We start from the raw sequence: 27,975 nt of genomic DNA, 5'->3' as shown, positions 1-27,975 counted from the left end.
CCTTCCCCTTTCCAAGGTCCGGCTCACCTGACGTTAAACAGCGAAGGTATGGTTTGAAGTTCTGGTTTGGATTGGATTGGATTGGATTGCCCCCAACCTGCGACTGGATTTTCTGTTCCTCTCCCCGCCTCCTCTCCCTGCCTCCACCTGTCCCCCCTGCCTTCCTGCCCATCTTGCCCGCTGCCTCTGTCGTCTGTCTCTCCGTGTTCTGGGGACTGGGGTGCTGGGGTGGGGAGGGCTGGCCCCCATCTGTGCTCCCTTCTTCCCTTCCTCTGTCCTCCCTGCTGTGCTCCATCTGCCCTCGCCCTCATCTCACCTTGGTTTCTGACATCAAGAGATGTTGCAACTCCTGCCGCTGTCTCCAGTCACCCTTTTGAGTTTTCCTGGTAGTGTATCTTCTTTTTCCCTTCTCATGGTGGTGTTTTATTTCCTTCCACCCATTCCGATCATTCTTTCTTTTCTGTGGACCCAAATTCAAAGAGAAAAGCATGGGCTGGAGGAAGAGACTTTTAGGCAGCCTCGCTGACCTCCCCCTGCGGCTGCGGGGTGTCCTCTCTATCCACAGTGGCAGCGAAGAGGGGTGGGCAGGGTAGTGGAGGTGCAGGACGCCCCCTTCGCACAGCTGTCCCACTGTCTGCCCTCACCAATATCTCTTGACCCTGTTTGACAGATGAGGACATTCAGGCCCAGAGAAATGAGGTGACTTGTTAGTGGGTAGATGGCATTTAGTTGGTGGTACCATTGGGGTTGCTTCTCTGTTTTTAGCCTCCCTTCAAATAAGTCCCTACCATCTTTCAAAGACCTGGTGTTCAGCAAACCTGACGGCCCAGGAATCCTGACTGTAACTCCCCCACTCCCCAGCGCTGAGCTCTCCCAGGTCTCCTGATCATTGGTTCTTGAGCTCAGGTATCCAGATCCTTAGGCATTGCTCCCCATGCCCAGGGTGGTCCTCCATTAGGGCTCATTGTCCATAGGGAGTCTTTAGCCTGTAGGCCAGAGAGGCCTACCAGATGAAGACTGGGCTGCGGGGAGAGACTCAGATCTGGAATTTGGGATGGATTTAGGTTTGGGAAAATAGGGACCTGGGATTCTTGCAGGGATGTGAAATTATGGCAAAAACTGTGAGGGTAAGGGGACATCCCAAGGGGGTAGTCAGGACCCAACTGGTTCACTCACATACTTCTTGCCTCTCAATGCCTGGTTCTGGGGGTGTTGGCGGTGGCACACCTTTGCCATAGATGAAGACGCAGAGGATCCAGAGCCCTGCCCCTTCCTCTGAAAGGTCCATAGCCCACAGCTCAGGTGTTATTCTAGCTTTACTTCTGGGGTTGTGGGATTGAGGTAGAATAGGGGCCCTGACACAGACTATTAAACTCCATTCTTGAGGTCCTCATCCCCGGAAGCCATCCTACAGGGTCTGGCAATAGGTGTGGGGGCTTGGGAGCCAGACACTGAATGCACAAGTCACTGGCAGGGGTGGGTGGAGAGCTCAAGCCAGTCTGGAACCCAGATGTATGTGTCTGCGGGGGCTTCGGAGATGAGGCCTGGGGGTTGATGAGTGGGAAGTCATCCCTAAGAAAGGCCTTCCCCACATCCACGATAAGCTCCATCCAGGCAGAACCTCTGTTGGTGTGCAGTGCCCTGCTGAAGGCACAATGGAGGGACAAAGAACAGATGGAAACCATGGCCCTGCCCCTGGGAAGCCCCATGATCCGTTGGGCCGACAAGGGGACAAAGGTGACAAGGGGACAAAGGTGACGTTAAGAGTGCTCTCTGCTTAAAAAAAAGAAAAAAAAAAAAGAGTGCTCTCTGCTGAGTGAACCAGGTGTAGATGGAGAATCAGGTTTGCCTTAAGGACAGGCAAAGAACACAAGAGGCCTTTGGTGTGTGAATCAAGAAGGTTTGGGAGGAGGGGTACCTGTGTCAGGCTTTGGAAGGACTTGAGGAACATGAACTCCTGCCCTGCAGGAGAAGGTGGGAGCGAAACCACAGAGTGGGGAGGACAGTGAGCAAGATCCTGGAAGTGGAGGCTTGGGGACCCGCAGATCCTCAGGGCTGGCCTGTTTGCAAGTTCTTGGGAAAAAGATGCTCCTGAGCCAGCTGTGAGGCCCCCGGTCCTCCTGCAGTTTCCCCACCCCTGGGCAAAGGGCAGAAGTTGGTGGCTGTGGGGTCTCATGGGGTCTGTGGGGCTGACTTGGCTTGTCATCTGGCTCCTTCCCCAGAGGCCCTGGAACAAGTGAGTCCTCAGAACAGCACCCTTTCCCCCACCCTCCAAGCAGGACCTCTACCCTGGAGAGGGCCTTCCATCACCTCAAGGCTTGGGTGGGACTGGCTCAATAGTCCCCTGTGCCTGACTCCCCAATTCTGCTTCTCCAGTAGGGTCCTTACTGTTCTCCGAGGGGGGGGCCGGGAGAGGAGGAGCCGGCGATGTGCACCAGCCAACGAAAGGTCAGTGACCCCATGATCCCCAGAGAGCCCAGCCCTCACTCCTCGCAGGCTAACTGCGGTTCCTGGGGGGCAGCTGAGTCAACAGAGGTGTACCCCTTAGCACCGCTTCTGAGGTCCACAGAGACTGCTGGGCCTGCATCCCTGGGGCCTGCCCTGGTGTGAAGGGCCACAAACCTCCATTTCTTTCCTAAACCCCAGTTGTCCTAATGACCCTTTTCTGGAACACAGATGTCTTTTGGTGGCAGTTGTTCAGGTCTATCCCTGGGAACTATCTGGGAAGCAGGGTAAATCCCTCACTTAACCATCAAATTCTGGAAGCCTGTGACAGCAGCCTAGCCTAGGGGATTCTGGTTAGGAGACATGGCATTTATAATATGTAGTATCACCTACATGAGCCTTCACTACCCTTTGCGGAAGGGTTCATTGCCCTGGGTTTACAGGTGGGGAAACTGATACTTGCTCGAGATGAGCCCCTGCAGCCAGCTTGAGGCCTTTCCATCCATCTCAGGGCTATATAGATTTTCAGCCACTTTCTGCACTGAGGCTGCCAGGCACTGGGGCTCTCGAGTCCTGTTTGTGTTCTGTAGCACTTGCCTTGCTGTTGGCTTGGGTTCCTGCCACCCCTGCCTTTCTCTCCACTGTTCGGTATCTCTCTCAGCCAACTCTTGAAAAAATGGCCAGGCCAGCCACACTGGAAGTCTCCCCTGAACTCTCCGGGCAAACCCACACACTGTTCCCTTTGTCTCCACGTCTATTTTATTACTCACCACCCTGCATCATAGCTGCCACTTCACCTGTTTGCCTCCCCCATCAGACTGAGCTTCCTGAGGGCAAGGGTTGGTTGTTGTCATCCGTATGCCCCCAGTGCTTTTACACAGCTCCTGGTACATATGTAGGCATGTGCTCAGCAATTTTCTTTTCTTTTTTTTTTAATTTTTATTTTATTTATTCATAGAGATGCAGAGAGAGAGAGAGAGCGGCAGAGACACAGGCAGAGGGAGAAGCAGGCTCCATGCAGAGAGCCTGACGTGGGACTCGATCCAGGGTCTCCAGGATCACGCCCTGGGCTGCAGGCAGCACTAAACCGCTGCGCCACCGGGGCTGCCCAGCAATTTTATTTTCAATGGGTGAATGGTCTCTGTTCTCAAGGGGCTCATTGACATTCTAGCAAATAACCACAAGAAAGCATGGTCCATGCAAAGTGTATGAAAAGTGCAGAGTTTGTCCAGAGGAGTTAATTTATTCATTCATCTAGAGAGGCAGCGTGCGTGCACACACAAAGTTACACACCAGTGCAAGAGTAGTTTATTAGTGAAATAGTTTGTAGTTTATGAAGCTTCATCCTGTCTGTTCTCTTTCTAGATGCCTCAGCAACCTGTAAGGTAGGCCGACGGTTAGTTAGCCTCTTTGTCCAGAGGAGAAAGCTGGGGTTTAGAGATTTGCCTCTTGGTCAAGGTCACCAAGCTGGGGGAAGAGCCAGCATTAGGGCCCAGGTCTTCTTTCTCACATCCCACTTCCTCTCAAGGGAGCAGTACAAGATGTTACTAGGCAGTAAGTGCCAAATGAGCAGAACAGACAGCTGTAGTGCTTGAGAGTAGAGAGGGACGAAGGAGGGCTGGAGACCTTCCCGGAGGAGGGCTTTGAGCTGGGTCTGGAAAGGAGGCAGCCTGCTCCTGTCCCTCAGGGCTCTTAGGAGTCCTGAACCGTAACAGTGGTCTCCAGCTGCATTCAGCTTGACGGGGGACACTTGTGAGGCTCCATGCTCCCTGACCTTGGGAGGTGAGCAAGTATCAGCCCTGAACCCCCCTTCCGGTGCCGTGCCGGGGGTAGAGTAGGGTGCAGGGTGGGCATCAGAAGCTGCACTTGTTGCTCAAGCCCTGCTGGGAGTTGTAGTTCTCCGGGGGTCTGCAGGCAATGGTGGGGAAGAGCGCCCCCTGGTGCTGTGGGTCTGCCTCCTCCCAGGTCTGGTTTGTGCTCCCCTGAGCATCACAGGCATCCTTATGGCCACAGAGTCCTCCCCCCACCCATCAATCCTTTGAGGTCCTGCCGCCCTCCTCCCCATTCAGGGTCTGTCTCTGTCCTTCCCACCATCCTTAGGTTGTCTCGTTTACATTTGCTCATCTCCTTTTTGTCCCTCTCTTCCAATATTTATCCGGGTCTCTCTGGCTGCTCCAAGTCTCTTTCCATCTCTGGGCCTATCTGGGTTGGTGGCAGTGGCGACGGGAATTGGAGAACACATAGACGCCTCCGAATCCACGGTTGGCCTTGCCTCCTCTCCTAGGAGATCCGAGGCAGAGCCCAGAAGACTCGAGGAATGGCCCTGTTTCTTCTTTTTGCCCTGGCAGCTGTGGTCCAGCCTCTGGCCCTCCTCTCTGGTCTCTTTTGTTCTGTCCCAATCACTTTTTCACGTGATTGCTTTATTCTTTCTTTCTGTTTGACTGTCCCTTTAATGATCATTACTTTGACTGCAGTGAAGGTGAGGAAATGGGAGGGGAGGCCTGGCTTCCGGGAAGGACTAGTATGTGTGGCAGGCCCAAGGTCAGACGCACTCCCTGCTCTGGTCCTCCCCCCACCTCCCCCAGGGCCTGGGCAGTGGGCCTGGTTGCTATGGAAACAGCCAGCTCCCCCCCCCCCCCCAAAGCCTTAGCTTTCATTCCCTTGAGGCCCCTGCCCCCTCTCCTTGCTGGCCCTATTCCGTCACCCTCACCTGCTCCCCTCTCAGCGTGCTGCTTGTCTTAAACCAGACTGCTTCACTCTATCACCTCTTGCTTCGTCCATTTCCCTTCTGTCCCCCATGGCCATTTTTCCCCTTCTCTGTGGTCTTCCTCTTCAATGCCCTTCTTCCTCATGTCCCCTTTCTGTCTCTGCCCGACTCCCCTTCGCTTTCTGGCCCTTTGTGCTGGAGCCTGAAGGCAGGCAGAGCGGGGTTCCAACTGTCCCTGTGGTGCTTATGCCCCCACCAGCCTTGCTGCCCTGTGGCCTCAGGAAACCGGGCCTTGCCAGCTGCAGTGAGTGCGGTGCCAGGCTCTGGGGCAGCAGCTGGGGCCTTGGCATCCGGAGGCAGTGAGGATGGAGTCTGTGGGCAGTCTGCCCAGAGGGAGAGAAGCAGGGCTGTTGTGTACCGGGGAGGGGCATTTGCAGAAAGTGCACCCGGGTTGCCGCCGCTCTTGCACGTGGTGCTTGCTTCTGTGGCCTGGCTCACAGAAGCGCAGGTGTCTTCTGAGGGCTGTGCGTGCGCCCTGGCATTGTGCCCTGTTCCTTCCTGGGCCTGGTGGCTGATACTGAGCACCCCTGCGCTCCGTGCAGGCGTGATGCCAGCCATCGCCATCCCCATCCGCCACTGTGTGCTGGGGAGAAGTGAGTCACTGTCATAGTCCAGGTCCTCTGTTCAGCCCTGACTCCGCATCCCATCCTCTTCCTTCTGTGTGTGCTCTAGCTTGTGAAGATGTGGGGCTGCGACCCCCACTTCCCTCCACACAGCTGTTGTCCTGCCACTTGTCACCCATTTACAGAATGTTACAAATCTCTAAGGTTCTCCTAGTTTTTTTTTTTGCTTCTGCTTGAAAAGTGCCTATGGAGGGAGCCCTATGTTGGGTGCTTACACACACAGACACAGATGTACACCCACATGCACGCACACACGCATGAGACCTGAGCCATCTGCTGGCACTCAGGGGTCCTACTCCTGCCTTCTGGGGCCCCTCCTGGGGCCTGTCTGCACTGTCCTCTCGGGTCGGACTAGAAGACAGGGCTGGGGCTGGCAGCTGGCGTGAGGCCATCTGTATGAGCCCCACCCCCTGACCCACTGCTTCCTGGTGCATGTTACCACCACATTCATTGTCTTCCTGTGTGTCGTCCTCATGCTCCACCCCACCATTCCCTGTCCTCCTTTTCTGCTCCCTGCTGCCTGACAGGCCGGCTGGCCCCATCCCCCCCCATGTGAGGCCTGAAACTGCCCCAGGCATTGGGAGTGACCTTCACCGGAGAAGAGGCAGGAGTGGGAGGTGGGCTGCACGCAGGAGACCCTTGGTACCCCAGCCTTAGTAGAGGCACTCCAGAGAGAAGTCAGGTGGAGCCTCTTATTTCACTTCCACATCCCTTTGTTCAGGGGCACGACCAATGGAGGATTCGGGCCCTGTGGCAGCTAAATTGTCAGCTGCCAGTGTGAGAGCCACTTAACAGTCTCCTGCTTTGGAAATGGACAGGGGCGAAGCAGACTTCTGACAGTTAAGACAGCTGGGTCCAGAGAAGAGGATGGACAGGCTGGGGGATGGGAGAGGGGCTGAGCTTGCAGATGGGCCTGCGGGGCTCCAGCCAGTGGCCAGGCCCCATGCCCTGGGGCTGCTGGAGGGGCAGAGGGCGAGCTGGTGCGCCCTGCCCCACTCAGGCTCTCCCATTTCCCCACACCACGGCATCCAGGCAAGGAGGAGTTTGTGGCGACCTTCAAAGGCAATGAGTTCTTCTGCTACGACCTGTCGCATAACCCGATCCAGAGCAGCACGGACGAGATCACTCTGGCCTTCCGCACCCTGCAGCGCAACGGGCTGATGCTGCATACGGGCAAGTCGGCCGACTACGTCAACCTGTCCCTCAAGTCTGGGGCTGTCTGGCTGGTCATCAACCTGGGCTCAGGAGCCTTCGAGGCCCTTGTGGAACCTGTCAATGGCAAGTTCAACGACAACGCCTGGCACGACGTCCGGGTCACCCGAAACCTGCGCCAGGTAGGGGGAGCAAGAAGGAGGCTGGGGGACCAGCTGTGCTAGGGCAGAATGGGGGTGTGGGGAGGGGGCAGCCTGCACTTATGGGTGTGAGGCGTCAGGGCCAGGCTGCGACGTGTGGTTCTGGAGAAGTTTGAGGCTTGCGTTGTGAGGGCCCAGGGGCGCAGGGCAATGGGTGGGCTGCAAGCACCAGGAAGCTGAGCTGAGAGGAGGCTGCAGAGCTGCCCAGGGCTGGGGCTTGAGGGAAGGGACAGGGTCTGGCTCACACTGGTGGCAGTGGCCAGGGTTTCAAGGGCCCTGGACTAAGAAGTCAGGTGACCCAGCAGGAGGGCAACTGGGGAGATGGAAGAATGGGTAGAGCATGGGAGGGTGAAGTCCTGGGAGCCTGTGGGAAGGCTCTGGCCTGGCAGAGTAGCTGTGGGTACCCTGAGTCTAGGGCAGAAAGGCACGGATGAAAGCCTGGGGTCTGCAGGGGGACAGAGTGTGGCCCACCTTCAGGTGGGTTCTTTCCAGGGCAGAGGCAGGCATGGGGTCTGGGCAAAGTGGAAGTGCAGGAGGTGTGAGGGAGAGCAGTACTGCAGAGCATATTTGGCTCCACCTCTCCTCTGGGCAACACACTTCCTTCTTTCCCTTTCCTGTGGGCCCACCAGCCCCTGACTATCTTTCTATGGCTCCCAGGCCCCTTGCAGGAGCCCAAGGAAGACTCTTGGGTCAGCCCTTGAAGGATGAGATTCCTCTCTGCGGAGGTCCCTTGGCTTTGGCTCCCACATGGACTCCCTGGAGAGGGCATAAGCTCTGTAGTCCTAGAGGGGTCCTCTGTAGCACTTATACAACCTGGGGGTGCTATGGCAGCTGAGGGCATCTCTGGCCAGGCTTCTGCTGGTCCTCTTAGCACCCCCCCGCCCCCAGCTTGTTTCCGGCACTGACAAGTTCCTGCCTCTAGCAGAGTCCATGCCAGACCCTTCTATGAAACAAGAGCGAGGCTGCTGTGCGTGCAGGTGGTGCCTGTCTCCACCTTCTTCTTCTTCTTTTTTTAAGATTTTATTTATTTATTCATCATAGACACACACAGAGAGAGGCAGAGGGAGAAGCAGGCCCCATGCAGGGAGCCTGATGTGGGACTCGATCCCGGGACTCCAGGATCATGCCTGGACCGAAGGCAGGCGCCAAACCGCTGAGCCACCCAGGGATCCCCCTGTCTCCACCTTCTGACTCCTTTCTTTGTTCACTTGGGCAGGGGCCGGGGCTCAGGCTTTTCTCTGCTCCTTTTCTCTAGGATGCACTGCTTTTTCTCACAGCCAGTGGCAGGACAGCTTGTCCAGCTCCACTTCTAGCAAGCTGAGTGCCACCAGGGATGGAGACCATCTCTGTCCCAGGAGGCACCACTGCTGCTGGGTTAGGGCCTCCTTTTGCTTAGCCATCCTCTCTGGGCTTCCTAGATCTAGCTGTGCGACAGCTAAGCTTCCTCTGCCTCTGCTCCTTGTCACTGTCCCTGCCAGGCTCCTTCTCCTCCCCTTCCTCCTAGAAAGGCTTCTCAGTGGGAGTAGGGATGCTGGCAACCTCATACTCTTTTCCCCCTACTCTTCCCCACTGCTGAGTGATGACCTAATGGGGGACTCTCCTCCCCTTGCTGTGAGGACTCTGTGGTGAATCGTGCTGTTCTTTCCCAAGCCTGTTGCTCCCTGTTGCAGTGGGGCTCCAACCTGTGTGCCTGTCCTCATTGCTCCTCATGCTCTGAGGAGTGCCATGCTCAGGGTGAGAGGGCTGCTCAGTGCAGTGCCTTGCTTCGTGTCACATCATTCTCTGACCCCATCAGAGGGCTGTCCTAGTTGTCACTATTGTCTGAGTAAACCTGAGTGCATCATGTATAGTTGTTATACTTGTCGGTGCAAAACACATGGCACCTACTGGGGGGACAGGGCAGGGGTAGGGGGAGTTGCTTTTGTGCTCCTTGCTGGTTTTCCCTCTGCAGGACCAGGGCTGTCACCCAGTACTGACTCTGGCACCCCGCTGCAAGCCCACATGTTGCTGGTCAACAAACATGTTGTACATTCACGATGCTACAGAAGGGAAAAAAGACAGTCCCTCCCCACCTGGTTCTCCAGCTCTCAAGGAGACAGGATGAGTCTGTTAAAAGTGAGCAGAGCAAAGCTATTCAAGTGCCAAGTGAGCAGCAGGGGCCTTAAAAGTTCTAGGAATTTGAGAGTCACTGAGAGGAGGGTGAAGTCTGTGGCTAGGGGAGGCAGGAAAGTCACACACAGTGGGCAAGGTCTGGCCTCAACAACACTGAGTGTTGACAGTGACCCGGAGTGGCCTCTTTTGCGGCTCCCAGAGTCCGGGGATCAGGCTGGTAACTGCTGGAAACCACTTCCCCCAGCGCCTTTGAGGATGAGTCAGGGCAGAGCCTGGTCCTGGCAACCCCGAACACAGGCCTGCAGGCCAGAGAGGGTGTCTGCATAGAGTTGGATTGAGAGTGCTCTTTAGGAAGGGTTTCTGGAGGGATCTGCGTCCACACATGCGAGGTACAGTCCTGTCTGGGTCACTGACAATCACCGAGAAGGTCAGCCTCGGGATTGCGCTCTGGATGCAGTGTCCTCCCTCGAGGCCCAGCCTGTAGCCAAGTCCATTCCCGGCAGACCTTTTGAACCCCTGCCTGTTCTTCAGGGCTTCTCAGAACAAGTGACTGGGTCCTGTCATCCCTCGAGCTGTGCTTCTCCACCAAGGACAGTGTGTCCCCTCAGGAGACACTGCCGATGAGACAGCTGGGTCCTAGCCTTGTCATCATGTTCCTTCCGCGTGGTCAATGTGTGTTCGTTCTCTCTACCGGGTGGTATGCTCCTTGACGGCTTAAAACCAACTAACTAGTGAGCATGTGTAGTTGTTTCTGGAGCGGTTTTTCTAGTTCGTTTAGTCTCTTTCTTGAAGCTGGTTAGACACGAGATTTTGGGTACGACGACCCAGCAGGTCTATTTCACACAAACATCCAAGGCTTCTGATGCCTTGGGAGTACCTCCTCTTCCCTTACAAAGCTGGAGGAAAGCCTCTCCCTCCAGCCCTCTGGATTGTTCAGGACTGTGTCCCCCCTCCTTGTTTTTTACAGTGTTTCTCAGAAGACACTGGCATATCTCTTTTCTTTTACGAACCTTGCCTAATTTTCATGAACGATCCTGTGAGGTGAGACATAGTCCCATTTTATCAGTTAGCAAATCGAGACTCAGCACCTTCGAGAACTTGCCCCCAGTGATCCATTTAGGAGATGGTAGAACCAGGACTCTGTTTGACCTCAAAGCCATGCCCATTTTTCTGCCTCCCAGGGAGAGCCTGGTGGTTGTCACTGGTGCAAAATGCAAAGACTGCTCTAATTTGTCATTTGTCTGGTGGATCTGCCATTCCTGGATGTGCCCAAATCTTGAAACATCTGAGCATTTGGCATATCTCTCTGAAAAACGGGCACCCCCCATCCCTGCATAGAGGGAGCACCTCTTTGTCCCGAGCTCCTCTTGCTCACGCTTCACAAAGGTTGCCTGCCTCCAGATTTCTGTGATTTATGATTTGTGTGCAGAGTTCCAGTTTTGGCTCTCTTAAGGGTAAAGGGCCCTCTGTTTCTGTGGGTGGGGAAAAGCTTTACCCCGTGGGCTAGTGGGATTCCTCAGTATTCCCTATCCTGGCATCGGGAAGGCACGGCCTCCTGGGTACCCCTTTCACATGCTCCTCTCTGGTTGATTTGGCCACCGTCGCCGTGGCTTTTGATTTCTGGACCCTCCCCTGCCTCTCCTACTCCAACCTTGCTATTTCTCAGAGGAAGCCAGGATGTCTTGAATTAGTAGAAGGTCCAGACTTTGAATCACATCTCTTTCCTCTCAATTCTGTCTCTGAATTTGCCATTCTACTGGTTAGAAATGAAAGTTGTCCCAAGAAAGTTGAAAACTGCTTTTTTTTTTTTTTTTCCCTTTCTTATTTTAGTCTCCACAACTGGTTCTAGTTGTGGTAGTTGGATTTTTACCACCAAACCCTGCCCCCTGCTCCCACCTTTTTCTTCTCCCTTGCTTGACTGGTCAGTGATACTGGACAACTCTTACTTTTTTGGGTGCAATTGATTTAGCTGCCCTGAAACTAATTGTCCCTTGTCCTGACTGGTTGGCCTCTTCACTTGGTGACAGTCCTGCCAGCTGGCAGTATTAATCCGCATATCCTGGGTTAGCCCCTTGCACCAATCACTGCACCTGACATTAGACTCTTTCTTGCCTTCCTGTTATGTGAACTGCCTCGGCATCACTAATTATTGATATTGGTTATTCGGCACTTTTTCTAGCTGCTAAATATCGAATTCTGTTATTTTTCATTATACGAGGCCCTTATTAATTGTCTTTCTGAATTAGTCCTGTGCCCACTGGTTATAATAATGCTGTAATTAATGGATCTGTCCCTAGAATACTTCTTGAAATCACACTCTTGGATGTGCAATTTAGTGTTTGATGGACATCAAGCAATAGTGTCCCACCATCTCTGATATGCTCAGTGAAGCCACCTCGGTCCTTTTGATTTCTCTTCCACAAAGACAAGGGTTATGTGGGAAGTGATTGTTGCCTCTGCCTTTGGCCTTGAGAAGAGAAAATAAACAGAGCCACATGGGGGAGGGGACTCTAGAGACTGGGATACAGAAGAGGCAGGTTTATAGTTTAGGGAGGTGTAAGGAGTTTTAGAGAAGGGTGGGCCTCTGTGTTCCTTTTTATGTTGTGGTGTGTGGGGGATATGGATTTCTGGTCCTGACTGTGGGGAGTGGAGGCTCAGGGGGGCTGTGGGTGTGCATGGAAGGAGGCAGGGCTGCTGGGGAAGCCTTACCAATTCCAGGGATTTGCAAGGGGTGGGGTGGTGGGGGTGGGGCACTTAACTCCAGGACGGATGGTTGTGCAGAGGAGTATAAGAGAATGAAGCTGTTTGAAGAACCTGGGGAACTTTTGCAGGGGGTGGGGGTGGGGGATGGACCCTGGAAAGTCAAATTAGGCAGGGAGGAGGGATCAGCTATGAGTGGGAGAGCGAGCGGGAGGAGAGGGAGGCGGATTGGGGATTAGATATGCTGTGAAAGTTTGCCCTCTGCCAGCCCATGGAGGGCAAGGTTTCCTTTTCCCTGTTCTGGTGGCAACTCTATCTCTCTTCTTTTCTCAAGGAAGAGAAACAGTAAAGGAGGAGCTGCCCCCTCCCCTCCATGACTCCCTGGATCAATTTGCCTATCCTCCATGCCCAGGAAAAGCAGACCCCTAGATCCCTTCCTATACTCCTTGTGAAACCTTTTCACTTTGCCTCCAAATGAGATTGTCTCTCATTCTAGCCAGTCCTGTGATTCTCTAGGGGGCATTGGCCACTCTTCTCCCAGCCTGACAGCCAGCTGGCCCATCACCAACCAGTTAACCCATTAACTCGATATGGTCACTGATCAGCCAGTTGGCCAGTTCTCTAGAAAGCCATCTGGTTGACCAGTTAGCCAACAACCCATTGTCCATTACCCAAGTCAACAGCCCATCCCTTTCTCGCACCCCTTGTCCCTCCTCCCTCCTTTCCCTCAACTCCCTAACATTTCAGCTGAAAGGACTTACTAATACTGCATAATTGGGTCTGCTTCTTAACCCCCTGCCTTCCCTCTCTCACCCTCTGTTGGAAAACCCCGTTGCCGACTCTGTGTGTGTTACTAACACGCTTATAACCCCCGGGGACCAAGGGATGGGCAGGGACAGGTGGGGTGAGGTATGAGTGAAAAACCGAACTAACCTTTCTGTCTCATTGCGGAATGTCAGCCATCTTTAAGTCTTTGCTTTCCTGGTCCAGTTCTTTTGTTATTTTCTTCTCTACTAACCAAGGTCTCTAACTGTTCCCCTTCTCTGCAGCCGGCTCTTCCGGGAGGTGGGTGGACTGGGGAGCAGAGGAATCCAGAGGAGGGGTTTTGGAGGGGGGATTGGGAGAAGGGATTTAATTTTTTTGTGTGTTTTATTTCTCCCTCCCATTATAATTTAATTTTCTTTAAACAAAATACTTCAGTGGAGCCTAAGGTGGGAGGGTCTGAACAACCAGCCAAATATATATGGATATATATTTCTCCTCCTTCCTTGAGTTTCACAGTTGGTCATTTTATTTTTCTTTTCTTTTCGTTCTGTTCTTTCGTTGTTGTCTTTGTTGTTGTTGTTGTTGTTGTTTTTTTTGACCCCCCCACCCCTCCCCCATATCTCCGGTGAAGCACGCAGGGATTGGACACGCTATGGTAAACAAACTGCATTATCTGGTAGATATCACTCTAATTGTCTTACCGTTTGGTTTGCCGTGGGTTTTTTTAACTGTTCGATTCTCCCTCTTTTGTTTCCTTTCCCCGTTTGGTTTTGGTTGTTTTGCTCTTCTGATTGTTTTTGGCGTCCTGGACAATCTTTAGATTTTTGCTTCTCTCTCTTTTAGTTTTCCTCTTTCCCTTTGCTTTCTTTTTTTGGTCCAAACTCAAATCCAAAAGACAAATGGAAATCAAGGAATTTGGCCTGTCCCTGCCCTAACCCTGACTCCTGAATTCAGATTCTTGGCCAGAGAGACCTGGGGGCAGGCCCCATGTTCATCGGCTCTGGTTAGACCAGCCCCGATGCCAGGCTGCTTATTTCTATTGCTTTATTTTGTTTCTCCCGCCCCCTCCCCCCTGCTCCCTTGTTTTTTTCTCTTTGATTTAGTTTCTTTCTTGGTCTCCTGAAAATCCATGGAAAACACCATCCCATGACATGCTCTGCTCTGCTCACTGTCAGCTCCCGGACAGGGCCCTCGAGTTGGGGGGGGGGGGGGCTGGGGGCGGGCCTCCAGTGGCAGCCAGCTGGGCAGGTTCCCCGGGGTGGGGGATGGCCCTGGGAGATGCCCGAGTGGCCTGGGACCAGTCCAGAGCTCCTGCAGAGCAGCAGTTCATATGAGTTTGGGGGGCCTGTCCCAGGCTGGCTACCACGGAAGAGGTGACATCCCCTCCCTCACTCCTCAGCCTTGAGGGTTTGTGGTTCTATCTCCCCCCCCTACATTTGCATGGCATGAATGGTCTTCTCCCCCCAGGAGGGATAGTGGCCAGTTTCCCCCACCGCTCTGCTGTTCTGACTAACACTGTGTTTCACACTGTCTTCCTCCCCTTCCATCTCCCCTGACCTCCGTCCCCTGCTTGTCCTGCATGGCCTCTGATGGGGTGGTTACCTTCCCAGGTGAGGGGATGAGAGGAGGAGTGCCGCAGGGCTGAAGTTGGGCTAGTTGTTGCCAAACTCCTCTGCTTGGGTTGGGCTCAGTTCCGGTGAGTGTCAGTGTGGGTGTCTGTGTAAACGCAGCTGGTGTGTGTTGGTGTGTGGGTGCGACTGTGTGTAAATGTTGGTGTGACATTTAGGGGGTGTTAGTGGGAGACTGTGCTGTGTGTCTGTGGGCTTCCACTGGTGACTCCACACACGTGTAAATGCTGGTGTGAACGGCGGGCTATGGGCTAGAATGGAGGCAGGCAGTGGGGGCTGGCCCTTATGTCTGGGGACACGACGGGCAGGAGCAGAGCCAGGAGCAGAGTAGGAGCTGGGGCTGGCCCTTTGCTCCTCGCCTCGCCTGGGGGTGGGGGGTGGGGGTGGGGTGTGCCTGCAGGCTGTGCTATGTGACATCCCCTGGGATTCCCTCGGGCCTGCCCATCCCGGCTCTGCAGCAGCAGGCAGTTAGTCATCGCCTATTAATAATGCAGAGTGATTGAGCACCAGGCTGGGGACCCTGCAGATGGACGTGTCTGTTCCCATGGGGCCCACGCTACTTGGGGCAGCTGCCTGGCCTGCCCAGCCTCCCCGATCTGTGAGGCTGCCTGGCTGGCTGGCGACAAGGGAAGCTTGCTAGCTGGGGCTCCCAGTCTGAGTGGCTCCCCCACCTCCCTAGGAGGCTCGACCTCTGAGGCTATGTCTGACCTGTCCTGATGCTTCCGCAGGCTGTGTTTCCCTGTACCCACAGACACGTGGTGACCCTGTGCTCTGCCCTGTCCCTAAGGCAGTGCCCACAGCCATAGCCATCTCAGTGCTCCCCAATCCAAAACCTCATCTGCTCATTCCCAGTCATCCTGGTGTTCCTGTACAACTGTGCAGTGTCCCAGCGCCATCCCTTCCACGGGCTCTGCTCTCCGGCTGCTGCTTCTAGAAGTTAGCTGCTGTCCACCCCCTTAGGCCAGGCCAGAGGCTGAGCATTTGGACAGCGTTTCTATACAGAGTTTCACTGGACAGCCAACCTGTGGCTTTGGGGACAAAAAGGAGGCAAAATAAACTCCTGTGGCACACCCCAAACACCTGAGGAATTCCCTCCGAGAATTAGGACTCTGTAGACTTTCCTTCTGGTCTTGATTCAGTTAAAAATTGACCACATGGACTTGGGCCAAAGGTCTGTTTCCTCATTTTCTGAATAGCTGATAATATACCTGCATTGCCTATTTCATGGGGTCAATGTGAAGATCAAGTAGGGCAATGGAAGTGAAAGCATCTGTGCTCTGTAAAGGAAATTATAATTTTATTAATCTTTATAACATGTTAACTGATTATCTGTCTCAGTGTTTCCAGGGTGAGGATGTTTTTGTAAAGAAGTGATTCCTTCCCATAGCAAGCCCTAGAGAATACAGTGTCTCTGGACCCACTGGAGATCCTGTTGCCATCCCTTCTTAGGAATCAGTCTCAGGATGCCTGGGTAGCTCAGCGGTTGAGCGTCTGCCTTGGGCCCAGGGCATGATCCCGGAGTCCTGGGATAGGGTTCCACATCGGGCTCCCTGCATGGAGCCTGCTTTTCTCTCTAAGTCTTTGCCTCTCTCTCTGTGTCTCTCATGAATAAATAAATAAAATCTTAAAAAAAAAAAGAGAGAATCAGTCTCAAAAATAATAGCACAAAACCCCAGAATGTCTCAAGAATTGGCCTGGGGAGGAGGGCAAAAGATGGAGGAATGCAGTTACATTGGTTAAGAGGCAAACAGCGATGTCTGGTTTCAGCCCTGGCAAGGAAAGTTCCTACTAAATTCTAAGTTTTTAAAGTCCACAGTGTGAACATCACGGCTTGATGACCAGGGTTGATTGCCTCCCAATGGCCTGAGTCACCTCATAAACTCTTGAAAATTTGTCCCCGGGAATCAGCACTTTCGGGTGAGGATTGGAGTCAGAGCATGGGGCCCCAAAAGAGATGGGGTTCACCCTGTTCTTACTCCCACGCATTCCTCAGCCCCAGTTTCAGGTGATTTTAAATTTATTTTTACTAACTCATTTTTATATGGTCTCTTTTCTTGTTATTTGAGTGCTTCTCCTTGGTGGAGAGGGTGGATACAGACCAAAGAGGCCAATCCTTTGAGAGGTTTGGGTCAAGTTGTGTCAGGACGATGGAAGTTTTCTTATAAAAATAATAATTTTTTTGTTCACACACTGGGGTCTTTGATTCTCCTAAATAGCTCTCACATCCTGAATATAATTTATTTTTTTATTTTAAAAAAGATTTTATTTATTTATTTGACACAGACAGAGAGAGCACAGAGAGGAGAGGCAGGCAGAGGGAGAGGGAGAAGCAGGCTCCCTGTGATGTGAGTCCCGATGTAGGACTGGATCCCAGGACCCTGAGATCATGACTTGAGCTGCAGGTAGATGCTTAACCGACTGAGTCACCCAGGTGCCCTGAATATTTTTTTTTAAAGATTTATTTATTTATTTATGATAGACATAGAGAGAGAGAGAGGCAGAGACACAGGCAGAGGGAGAAGCAGGCTCCATGCCGGGAGCCCGATGTGGGACTCAATCCCGGGACTCCAGGATCGTGCCCTGGGCCAAAGGCAGGCGCTAAACCGCTGAGCCACCCGGGGATCCCCTAGGTGCCCTGAATATAATATAAACTTGACAAATGCCTAGATTGAGGTATCAGGCAGAGACTGTTGTCAGTTAGTTTATGGGGAGACTGAGGCCTAGAGACAACCAGGGGCCACATCGCAATTATGGAGGGCCCAATGCCTTTACTTCTGCTATCTCATTTGATCCACATCATCAGCCTGGGAGAAGCACGAGGGATAGAGATGTCACACCCCTTTTATAGATGAACAGCAAAGATTGTTCTGAAAAATGGGATAGGCGAAAGTGGTTTCTTTCTTTCTTTTTTTTTTTTTTTAAGATTTATTTACTTATTTATTTGAGAGAGAGCACATAGAGGGAGAGGCAAAGCAGGTGGCTGGTGGGCAGAGAGCCAGATGTGGGGCTCCAACCTAGGACCCTAAGATCATGACCTGAGCCGAAGGCAGATGCTTAGCTGACTGAGCCACCCAGGTGACCCTGGACCTGAAGGTTTCTGACCTGAATTCTTTCCCCTCTAGCCCTAAACTTTATCAAATCCAGACATCAGGAGTTGCTGTAGGACTAAAACTGCTGGCCAGGTCATTTTCCTGTGAGTCTTTTCAATCTAATTCTTTCTCTAGCTTCTCCCTACCCCAAACAGATGGCCAAACTTGAGCACATAGGAGGACTGACCCTCAGCCGTCATTCCCCTGTCTTCATGCCCTACTCCCACCCACTTAATCCCAAAGGGAGGCCTGGGCCTTCTTCCTAAATTAATTCTTTTTTCTCTTTTTTTTTTTTTTAAAGATTTTATTTATTTATTCATGAGAGATACACAGAGAGAGGCAGAGGCACAGGCAGAGGGAGAAGCAGGCTCCCCTCGGGGAACCTGATGTGGGACTTGATCCCAGGATCCTGGGGTCATGACCTGAGCCGAAAGCAGATGCTCAACCACTGAGCCACCCAGGTGCCCCTAAACTAGTTGTTCTTAGTCACCTTTGGCTCCTGGATCCCTCTGAGAATTCGATGACAGCAATGGACTAACGAGAGAATTTCGCATACCTAGGACAGCCTTCAAAATCCCAGAAACCCATCTAGCCCATCCACAAGTCAAAAGCATCTGCCCTCGATCTTATTCTCCTCTGAATAAGTTCCCCTCTTAGGGAGGTCAGTGACCCTATGATCCTAGCAGACAACTGGGAAAGGCTCCGGATGATGCCAGAGGGGCTCTCCTTCCTCAGCCTTTCTTCCTGGGTCAGGCCAGGCATGGAGTATGCCTGTGGGCATAGTTGTGACCAGGACCCGTTTCACATCCCACCGGCCTGCCTTAGAGGAGACAGGCAGAGCAGAGCAGGAGAGAGGTGGGCCCATCAGGGAGGGTTGAGATCCCGCCCAGATCGGAGACTGCCCCTTGTAGCCACCTCCAGCCACCCTCTATGCTCCTGGGGCATAGAGGGCGGCTGGATTCCTGTGTCTTCCGTGCCTTACTCCTTCTCTGACTGCGAATGGCTGTTCCAGGGCAGAGCTGTGCCTCATTCCCGTTGGCTACTCAGTCCTTACGCAGGGCCCTGCCTGTCTGGGTTGATGGATTGATGTGGGTTGGGTGGCAAATGTCTTCTGTGTCTCGAGTCCTAGCTGTGGTGCTTATGACCGAAAGGAGGATGCTTGGAAATGAGCGGGTGGGGACTTCCTCCCACTGCCTTGAGCAGGATGTGGTGTGCGAGCAGGTGTGTCTGGGTCAGTGATCAGTAGTGAATGGGTAGTGGGAATGAGTGTCTGAGTCACCCTCTGCTGAGGAAGATGAGAGCCTCATGTCCCTTCCCTTTCTTTCTCAACCCATACATGTCTCTGTCCTAGTGGTGGCTCCTCTCTCCTCCTCCGTTGGAAGGAAGCTTCTCCTTCCTGCACCTACAGCTCCCTCGCCTCCATCTCTGCTCTTCCCCATCTTCCCTGGCCCCGCATGCCTCCTTACCTGTGGCTGCCTCTTTCTCTCCTCCCCTGCTGGGCCTGGCTCCCAACCTTGGCCCTCTAACCTGCATGTGTCCCACCTGCAGAGGCTGTTCTGTCGCACGGCCCCCCCCTGCCCTCCTCCCCCGCTGGCCCCACCCCTTCCAGAAGCTGCACAGGGAGGGGGGTTGGGGGGCAGGGGCATCACGAACCCCTGGGGTGGAGGGGGACGGGGGAAATACTCCCCTGTTTCCTGCTTTTACTAACGAACCCGCCATTTTTGTGTCTGGACTTTGATTTGTCGGAGGGAACAGTTGGGTTTTACTAATCTCTGTCATCTCCCTCCTTGCCTTCCCCAGAGACTGTCCTCCATTTCCCCTACTCTCAGCTTCCTTTCTACCCAGTGCCCATCTCCCTGTTTCTCTCTCTACTTCCTCCAGCCCCAGGCTGAGCCCCGACTTCCTCCTATGTTACCCTGTCTCCTTGCTACCCTCTCCCCCAGCCCCCCGGCCAGGGCTGCTCTAAAACACAGTTGCAAATTTGGGAGGCAGATAGGAGAGTGAGTAAGGCAGCCCTTTCCCAAAAGGGGCACCACATGGCAGTGACTTGCATAAAGCTGTAGTGGGCGAGGTCAGATTCGTGCCAGCCTGAAGGGGAATTGAGGAGGGCACTCCCGGCAGGTTAGGTCCTTCTAGCTGTAGAATGGCCAAGGCAGATGGGCTCGCTGCATGGACTGGGCCAAGGAGAACCCACAGGGTGAGGGAGATGCCAGTACCTTGTGCCCCAGCTGGGGCTGAGGAGGGAGGATGCAGCTGGGTGGCTCAGGGGAGGCTGGAAGGCCAAGCTCACTGAGGGAGGACAGGAAAGCTTCTTCCTGGGGATGTTTGGGGCCAGTGTTTCTCTGTGTCATGAGGTGACTTGATGTTCACCTTTGATGACCATGATGTGCCCCTGGATTGTGTTGGGATTAATGTGGTTATGGGGACATGTCAGGCTGGGAGCTGACCCTTTAGAGGCTGACCATCTAGCTGAGGTGACCAGACACAGGCTCAGGAACTAATTAGTGGCCCACTTCCTGGTCTTCAGGTGGCATCAAGAGTGGAGGTGCAAGGTGGGATAGAGCTGAATTTGCCCCAGGGAGCCCCCTTCACCTACCACCCCTCCCCCTGCCTTATCCCACCCCTTCCTCCCAGTCCTCTACTTCCCTTTCCCTGGCCCCCTTCTGCCCATTCTAATCTTGTTTGCATGTTTTTGTGACTAATACTTTGATCCTTCCCTTTTCCACCCAGATCCCTACTTCCCAGACTCAGGTGGGTGGAGGGAAGAAGAAATAAACAATAATGACAACAGCCCTCCCCTTCAAATAAGACTCAAAAGCTTTCAAACTGACCCCTCCCACAAAGACTTTGTCTTTGAACCTGGTCCCCCCAGCACAAGGTTTGATGGTTCCCAGGAGGGGGACCCCTTCAGCCCTCACTCTGCTCAGCTCTACCCCCAATCTCAGTGAGGGAGATTCGAGGGCCCTGTGGGGGAAGTTCTGCTTGCCTCATTTTGCCCATGTTCTTTAGGAGTTCCTAACATCCTCCTCCCTACCCCCATAACAATGGAACCCTGGAGACCAGTCTCAGGTCCTGGCTTGTGGCTTGTGCATATGGACTGGTATGGGTGGGTCATCACAGGATGTGACTGGAAGGCCCAAATCTCCACACGTTGCCTGAAAAGAGGGTCCTAAAGCATGTTTGGGGATTGGAAGTGGGGGGTGAGCTGTGGTCTGTGGGTGCACAGTGTTGAGTTCACTGTGAGCCAACTTCCTGATGGCCCCTGTAGGAGGCTGCCCACTTTTCCTGGGTGACCATCTTAAGCCACAGCTTTCTTAGAGTGGGGCGCTCACAATCCTGAAGCCCTTGGTTCTTCCTCCACAACCTTGCTGGGTCTGGAGCCCTTGCGGGCTGCTCCTATGGCTAAACTTTTCTGGGGTCAAGTGGGCATTTGTCTGGGGAGGGGGTAGATAAAATTTCCCTGCATTTGTCACTCCTCTCCAGGGTCACTTCTGCCTTCCCCAGGCCACTGTTGAGCCCTTGTCATCTCCTTGGAACACTGGGTGCTCTTCTATCCTTACCCACGTTGCTTTCTTACCTGACTTTTCAGCCCAGGGTTAAGGTATCCTAGGGTTAGCCTTGTCCCCCTGTTCCCTAACCTGGACCTGAGTAATGAAGGTGGTGTTAGTAGGGAAGACAATGATGAAAAGAGGGCAGGCTGGTCAATAGGTAGAGGGCTGCCCTCTCCTTGGGAGGCAAGAGAGCCACCGGCATATAGAGGGACTTGGGAAATAAACAGACCCTGGAAGTAGGCAGAGACCAGTGGGAGCCCTAGATGTTAGGGTGGTGGTGGTGGGAATCAACCCCAAGGGCATTATGTGTCATTGAGGTAGTTCCAAATGCTGCCCGTAGTATCTGAGCTCCTATTCTGCATGCCCTTGCTATCTCCCACTTCCCTGCTGGGCTAAAACTGGAGGGACTCCTCAGTGCCCCAAAGAGACAGCTGTAGGTGAGGCAAAGCCACTAAGATCCAAGGAGAATTGGTGTTCTCTACCTCCTTTATGTGAGATGCTCTGAAATCACATGAAGGTCCAGAGAGCACCTCAAGAGGAGGCAAGTGAAGATGCCATTTGCATCTCCCCATAATGGGGCCTTGTCCTGAGTTCCCCACTCCTCTGTGGAGCCATTTCCAGAAACTACTTCTTGGTGATCTTCATGGTGAGCATTCCAAGTACCCTTCAGGCCTCTGCTTGCTGAGATGGGGGCTGTGGGGCAGGCCTTAGCCCACCCTGAAACCATCAAATCTTGTGCTACCTCCTTTCCTGCCTTCCTTCTTTCCCCCCACTGTTCCTCTTCCAAGACAAGCAGACATAAAAATGGAGGGTCCCCCTCCCCTGCAGCCCCCTGGCCCCTCCCTTGCCCAGCCAGTGGCTTTTCCCAGGGAGTTGATGCCAGTTGTCTCCTTGTTTCTCCCCCTCCCTCCCTGGGCTGGGCAGGTGACCATCTCGGTGGACGGGATCCTGACCACCACAGGCTACACGCAGGAGGATTATACCATGCTGGGCTCTGATGACTTCTTCTACATTGGGGGCAGTCCCAACACGGCTGACCTGCCTGGCTCGCCTGTCAGCAACAACTTTATGGGCTGCCTCAAGGACGTGAGTAGGGCTAGGAAGGGTCTGGGGTCAGCCAGGAAACCCTTTGGTCCCTATCTTCAGTGGGATTTAGTCTGACGTGGCTAGCTGCCTGGCTCCTCTGTTCCTTCCAAGGTGGTGGGTGACCTTTCCTCTTCAAAACCTAATGCCCCTGACTCCATCAAGAGGCTTCTTCTCTCTCATTCCCTTGAACCACTGAAGGCCCCCTCCTCTCAGAGGACCCTTGAGGGCAGCAGTAGCACAGAGGAAAGAATATTGAATGTGAAGACCAAAGACCTGTGTTTGTCCTGGCTCTTCCACTCACTAGCTCTGTGACCTTGGCCAAGTCCGTTGACTTGTATAATTCTTAGTGTTTGTATCTGAAAAATGAGTAGTCAGTACCTACTTTTCAAGGTGGGTGTGAGAAGCAGATGAGAGTGTAAATAAAAATACTGTCAGTTGGAAGATGTCAAGGAGATGTTAGCAGTGACTGTCTTGCCATTATTATGCAACTGCAATTCAGCAGGCACTGAGGCTGCCCTGCTAGGCTGGGCCAGAGGACAGAGCACAGACCATAGTGGGACAAGGGAGTTCTAGGACAGAAGTCCAAGGCAGTGATCCCATGGCATTGAGGAGGGGACTCCCTCCACTCCCATGGTAGGGTCCCATGGTGGTTGCTGCTGCTGGGCAGGAGTGGCTGGACCCTGAGCAGCTTTTGCTTCTTCATCCCTGACCCTACCCGCACCCCCCCCCCCTCGCTGCAGGTGGTCTATAAGAATAATGACTTCAAGCTGGAGCTATCCCGCCTGGCAAAGGAAGGGGACCCCAAGATGAAGCTGCAGGGGGACTTGTCATTCCGCTGTGAGGATGTGGCTGCCCTGGACCCTGTGACCTTTGAGAGTCCTGAGGCTTTCGTGGCACTGCCCCGATGGAGTGCCAAACGCACTGGCTCCATCTCCCTAGACTTCCGTACCACTGAGCCCAACGGACTGCTACTCTTCAGCCAGGGCCGGCGGGCTGGGGCTGGGGCCGGCAGCCACAGCTCTGCCCAGCGGGCCGACTACTTTGCCATGGAGCTGTTGGACGGCTACCTCTACCTCTTGCTGGACATGGGCTCTGGGGGCATCAAGCTGCGGGCATCTAGCCGCAAGGTCAATGACGGCGAGTGGTGCCACGTGGACTTCCAAAGGGACGGGCGCAAAGGTCAGGAGGCCTGGAGGGTGGGGGACCCTTTCACCCTCCCCCTGCGGGACTTCCTTTCCAGGCCCCTCCCACACTGTTCTTCCCCTCCTTGCCCTGTCAGTCTCTTCCTTGTTCCTCCTGCCATAGTACATTGACTGGTAGGGGGTAGGGCTTGGAGTCAGCAGAGTGGGGTTCACACCTACTGTGTGTGTGACTTTAGGCCCTTACTCAGCCCCTTGAAGCCCCAGTTTCATTATCTAAAAAAGTCCTTAAGAAGAGAAAATGACTGAATACCCGTAAAAGCATTAGCATAGTGCCTACCACAGAATAGATAGCCCATTCTCCTTTACACAAAAATACAAAAAAACCTTTCCAACCATGCCTCCCTTCTAGCTAGGTCCATGCAGCTTTCATTTATGAATTCACTCAACAAATGCTTGTGGAGTACCTACTGTGTGCCAGGTGCTGTTCAAGGTGCTGCGACGGGATGAGGGCGGCTGAAACAGTCTTGGCTGTCTCGGAGCTCATGCTCAGGTGGGGGAGGACACAGATGCCAAACGACCTGACACTCCCACCTGGTGATGTTTCTAGCACAATAAAGCAGCAGGGAAGAGAGTGCTCAGGCCAAGCAGGTGCTATTTCTTAAAACTTCTGTTGCTTCCAGCCTCCCTTTCCTCTACTCTTCCTTTTTGGTCTTTTCTCCCATCCTCTTGTTTCCTGCCCAATTCTCTCTTCACTCTACTCCACCATGTTGACCATGAGAGAATGAATTGATGTAAAGGAGAACTGACATATTATCCAATGTGAGCATTTATCAACAACAACTAAATTGTTATGTTCCCCCAGGTGTCACTGCACCAGACTCTTGAGACTGGGCGGAGGGGCCGTTTCCCCCCTCACACACGGGGAGGAGGGGCATGCTCTGGCTACCGGAAACATCAGCCTCTCAGGGCAGGCTGTTTCTTCCTTTCTCTTCCCCAGGGAAATGTCGCCTTCCCCAGACTTTATAGTACATGGGTTCATCCCCTGGTTTTGTCTCATGATGGCACCTGGGGGTCTTCACAGAGCAATTGCTGCCTCTCAGGGTTTCCCCATAGGTGACCAGTGACTTTCTAGATTGGAAGTTTGCCTAGGCCTTGCAGAAAACCCCAGGGCCTTCTGTTCCTCTCTCCCTTCATTAAGTGGTCTTCTTAGCCTCCCACAGATCTCTAGAGCCCCCGCACCAGGTCTGGCTGGTCCTTGGGTCACTGTTTGACCAGCTCTGGCCATTTCTGATATCCCACGTTCACATATACATCTAAGCCCAGCCTTGGGGCAGGCATCTCAACAAAGCTCTCCTTGACTTTTTCCATGTGTTTGTTTTTTAATTGTGTTAAATGACACTTAACATTACCTTTTTAACTACTTTTTAAAGTGCACAGTTTGGTGGCCGTAAGGACCTTCCCACTGATATAACCATTACCACCATTCACCTCCAGAATATTTTCATCTTCCCAAACTGAAACTCTGTCCCTATGAAACACTAACTCCCTGTTCTCCCTCCCCCATCCCTTGGCCTCCACAATCCTACTTCCTGTTTCTATGAATTGACTTGACTACTCTAGGGACCTCCTGTAAATGGAATCATATAATAATTTTCCTTTTGTGTCTGGCTCATTTCACTCAGTGTGTTTTCAGTTTCATCTATGTTGTAACATGGGTCAGCATTTCCTTCCTTTTTGTGGCTGAATAATATTCCATCCTATGTATATACCACCACACTGTTTGTCCATTTATCTGTCAATGGATACTTGGGTTGTTCCATTTCCATGTTTTAGAGCAAGGATCTTGAACCAAGACCTGTATTTGCTTTATTTTCCTCTTGTTGACTCTCCGTTATACATTCTTTTGCTATCTCTTTCTTTCCCTCATCTTCCTTCTCCCACATTTGGTTCATTTATTGAGAGTCCAGTTGGGCAGAGTCCATGTCCTGGAGGCCCCCCAGCAGGTGGGTAGAGTAGACAATCTGAGGAATCTGCTACAAATAGAAATGTGGGTGAGATCCGAGGGCCATATCTGGCAGCCTGGTGGGGGAATGGGTTTTAGCAGCAAGACCCTGGAGCATCTGACACCTTGTTGGGGGAGAACAAGCTAGGGCCATGTTATTAAAATAGGAGACAGGGGAGTGACTTCTCCAGTTCAGGAGAGATTTTGAGCAGAGGAGAATATGCTCCAGATGAGGATCCCCATCCAGGGAGGAGGCCCCAATTCTGCTTCTTTAGTTTGACACCACATACTCATGCTTTAGTCTCCCATTGCACCCCCTACACTGTCCACGATCTCTGGCCAGTGAGGCCTAATGGAGACCAAACCCTTATTACCTCTCTTTAACCCCATGGAGATGGGCAGACTTTTTTTTTTTTTTTTTTTTTTTTTTAGAAATCTTCTTGAGAAAGGAGAGGGGAAGGAAAAGTAAAAAAATATAAACAGGGCAGCCCCGGTGGCACAGCGGTTTAGCGCTGCCTGCAGCCCAGGGTGTGATCCTGGAGACCCGGGATCAAGTCCCACATCAGGCTCCTTGCATGGAGCCTGCTTCTCCCTCTGCCTGTGTCTCTGCCTCTCTCTCTCTCTCTCTCTCTGTGTTTCTCATGAATAAATAAATAAATAAATCTTTAAAAAATATAAACAGAATAGTTTCATTATATAAGCTTCTGCTTTTTAAAGATCTCAGTAAAGGGTTTGGTTTTTTTTTTTTTAAGATTTTATTTATTTATTTGAGAGAAAGAGTGAGTGAAAGAGAGCATATGATCAAGGGCAGAAAGAGGAGAGGGAAAAGAGGGAAAAGCAGATTCCACTACTGAGCAGGGAGCCCCAAGCAGTGTTCCATCCCAAGGCCCTGGGGTCATGACCTGAGCCGAAGGCAGATGCCCAACTGCTGAGTCACTCAGGCACCCCTCAGTAAAGATTTTGAAGCTCCCACTTGATCCCAAATCTTTTTCTTCAAGATAACCAGCCTTTCCTTCCAGAGAATTCTGACAACACAGAAGCTGTGTTCCTAGCCTCCCCTCTCCTGGCTGTCATCCTGTATCAGGCTTCAGGAGTGGATCTGCCTGCCAGGCAGAGGGTTGGATAATGCAGGCTCTGCATGGCACTTTGGCTCTGCTTCTTACCCTTTGGTGCTTCTTTGGGCAGGTTCCCCAATCTCCCTAAGCGTCACCTGCCCCTTCGAAAGGGATCATAATGGACCACTTTCATAGGGTTACCTTGAGACTCGGATGTGAGTGAAGTGCTAAGTGCCTGACATACAGTCATAAAAGTTCAATAAATGTTAGTAGGAGGAAAACACTTTGGATTCAAACCTTTTAGCTTCCTTAGGGTTCCATGCCTCTGGTTTCTGGCCTAAGGGACTAGCTGGGGGAATGACCTATGAGTGATCCAGCCCTTTTGGGGCATGTCCACCTGTGGTTGGCATCCTCTGAAGACTCATGTAGGTGCAGGGAGAGGAGTCTGGACAGAGGCCCACTGCCCACGGCAGCTGGCTGGAGATGGCTCACCTGAGTTTCTGAACTTGGAATATTTGTCAGGTCATATCCACGGCAGCAAATAAGGCTGACCCTCTTGCCCAGGGCTACGGGTGTTGGGTGGGAGGCGAGGGATCTCTTTCTGGTGCATGTTGACTCTCTATCCTGCCTTCGTCACTGAGGCACACTCTCCGTTGATCCCTAGGCTCCATCTCGGTGAACAGCCGCAGCACACCGTTCTTGGCCACGGGGGAAAGTGAGATTCTGGACCTGGAGAGTGAGCTGTACCTAGGCGGTCTCCCTGAGGGGGGGCGGGTGGACCTGCCTCTGCCCCCAGAGGTGTGGACAGCGGCGCTCCGGGCTGGCTACGTGGGCTGTGTGCGAGACCTCTTCATAGATGGGCGCAGCCGAGACCTTCGGGGCCTGGCCGAGGCTCAGGGGGCAGTGGGCATCACCCCCTTCTGCTCCCGGGAGACACTGAAGCAGTGTGCCTCTGCCCCCTGTCGCAATGGGGGCATCTGTCGAGAGGGCTGGAACCGCTTCGTCTGTGACTGCATCGGGACCGGCTTTCTGGGGCGGGTCTGCGAGAGAGGTGAGGCTGGTTTTCACTCCACATGTCCCCACTGCCCGTCCCTGTGCCTCTTCCTCAGGGTGCCCCTCCCTCACGGGCCAGCCCTGGGTCTGCCATCCTTGTAACGATCCTCTCGGTCTTCTCTTTCCCTCCACTGGCCTTCACCTGTACCCCGATTCCCTCTTCCCCCACTTCTGGGGCAGAGGCCACGGTCCTGAGCTATGATGGCTCCATGTATATGAAGATCATGCTGCCCAATGCCATGCACACGGAGGCGGAGGATGTGTCTCTGCGCTTCATGTCCCAGCGGGCCTATGGGCTAATGATGGCCACCACCTCCAGGGAGTCAGCCGACACCCTGCGCCTCGAGCTGGACGGGGGCCAGATGAAGCTCACTGTCAACCTCGGTAACCACCCCACCTTGTGTTCTGGTCCTTTCTCTGTCCCTGCCTCTTACCACACCCCCTCTGTCTGGAGAAGCTGGTGGTAGCACCATTGAGAGTGGGTAAGGGAGGTGCCAATTTGGGTCAGAGCCCCTGAGAGCTTCATCCCCAGCAAGGATGTACAGTGTAGGGGATTTGGCAACACTATGTATGGGGATACCCTGAGTATGGCCATACCATCTACC

At 53.1% G+C, this 27,975-nt stretch overlaps 1 protein-coding gene across 38 annotated transcripts in view; it reads left to right on the top strand.

Moving 5' to 3' along the window:
* Positions 1 to 27,975, top strand: part of NRXN2 (neurexin 2) — a 107,102-nt gene that overhangs the window by 26,086 nt on the left and 53,041 nt on the right. For 11 of the 38 annotated variants that reach the window (XM_072758329.1, XM_072758348.1, XM_072758342.1 and 8 more), the window contains exons 4-11: positions 17 to 46; positions 2,377 to 2,448; positions 6,868 to 7,169; positions 13,396 to 13,440; positions 21,957 to 22,118; positions 22,859 to 23,297; positions 26,982 to 27,368; positions 27,551 to 27,754. In XM_072758329.1, the coding sequence (XP_072614430.1) occupies positions 17 to 46; positions 2,377 to 2,448; positions 6,868 to 7,169; positions 13,396 to 13,440; positions 21,957 to 22,118; positions 22,859 to 23,297; positions 26,982 to 27,368; positions 27,551 to 27,754 (1,641 nt within the window). The remainder of the gene's footprint in view (positions 1 to 16; positions 47 to 2,376; positions 2,449 to 6,867; positions 7,170 to 13,395; positions 13,441 to 21,956; positions 22,119 to 22,858; positions 23,298 to 26,981; positions 27,369 to 27,550; positions 27,755 to 27,975) is intronic. The other 27 variants (XM_072758350.1, XM_072758336.1, XM_072758345.1 and 24 more) reach the window with 10 other exon arrangements.

The sequence above is a fragment of the Vulpes vulpes genome, chromosome 5, assembly GCF_048418805.1.
Source record: "Vulpes vulpes isolate BD-2025 chromosome 5, VulVul3, whole genome shotgun sequence".
Lineage (NCBI taxonomy): Eukaryota > Metazoa > Chordata > Mammalia > Carnivora > Canidae > Vulpes > Vulpes vulpes.
The sequence above is the reverse complement of the archived record's forward strand: the minus strand, read 5'-3'. Positions and strand labels throughout refer to the sequence as shown.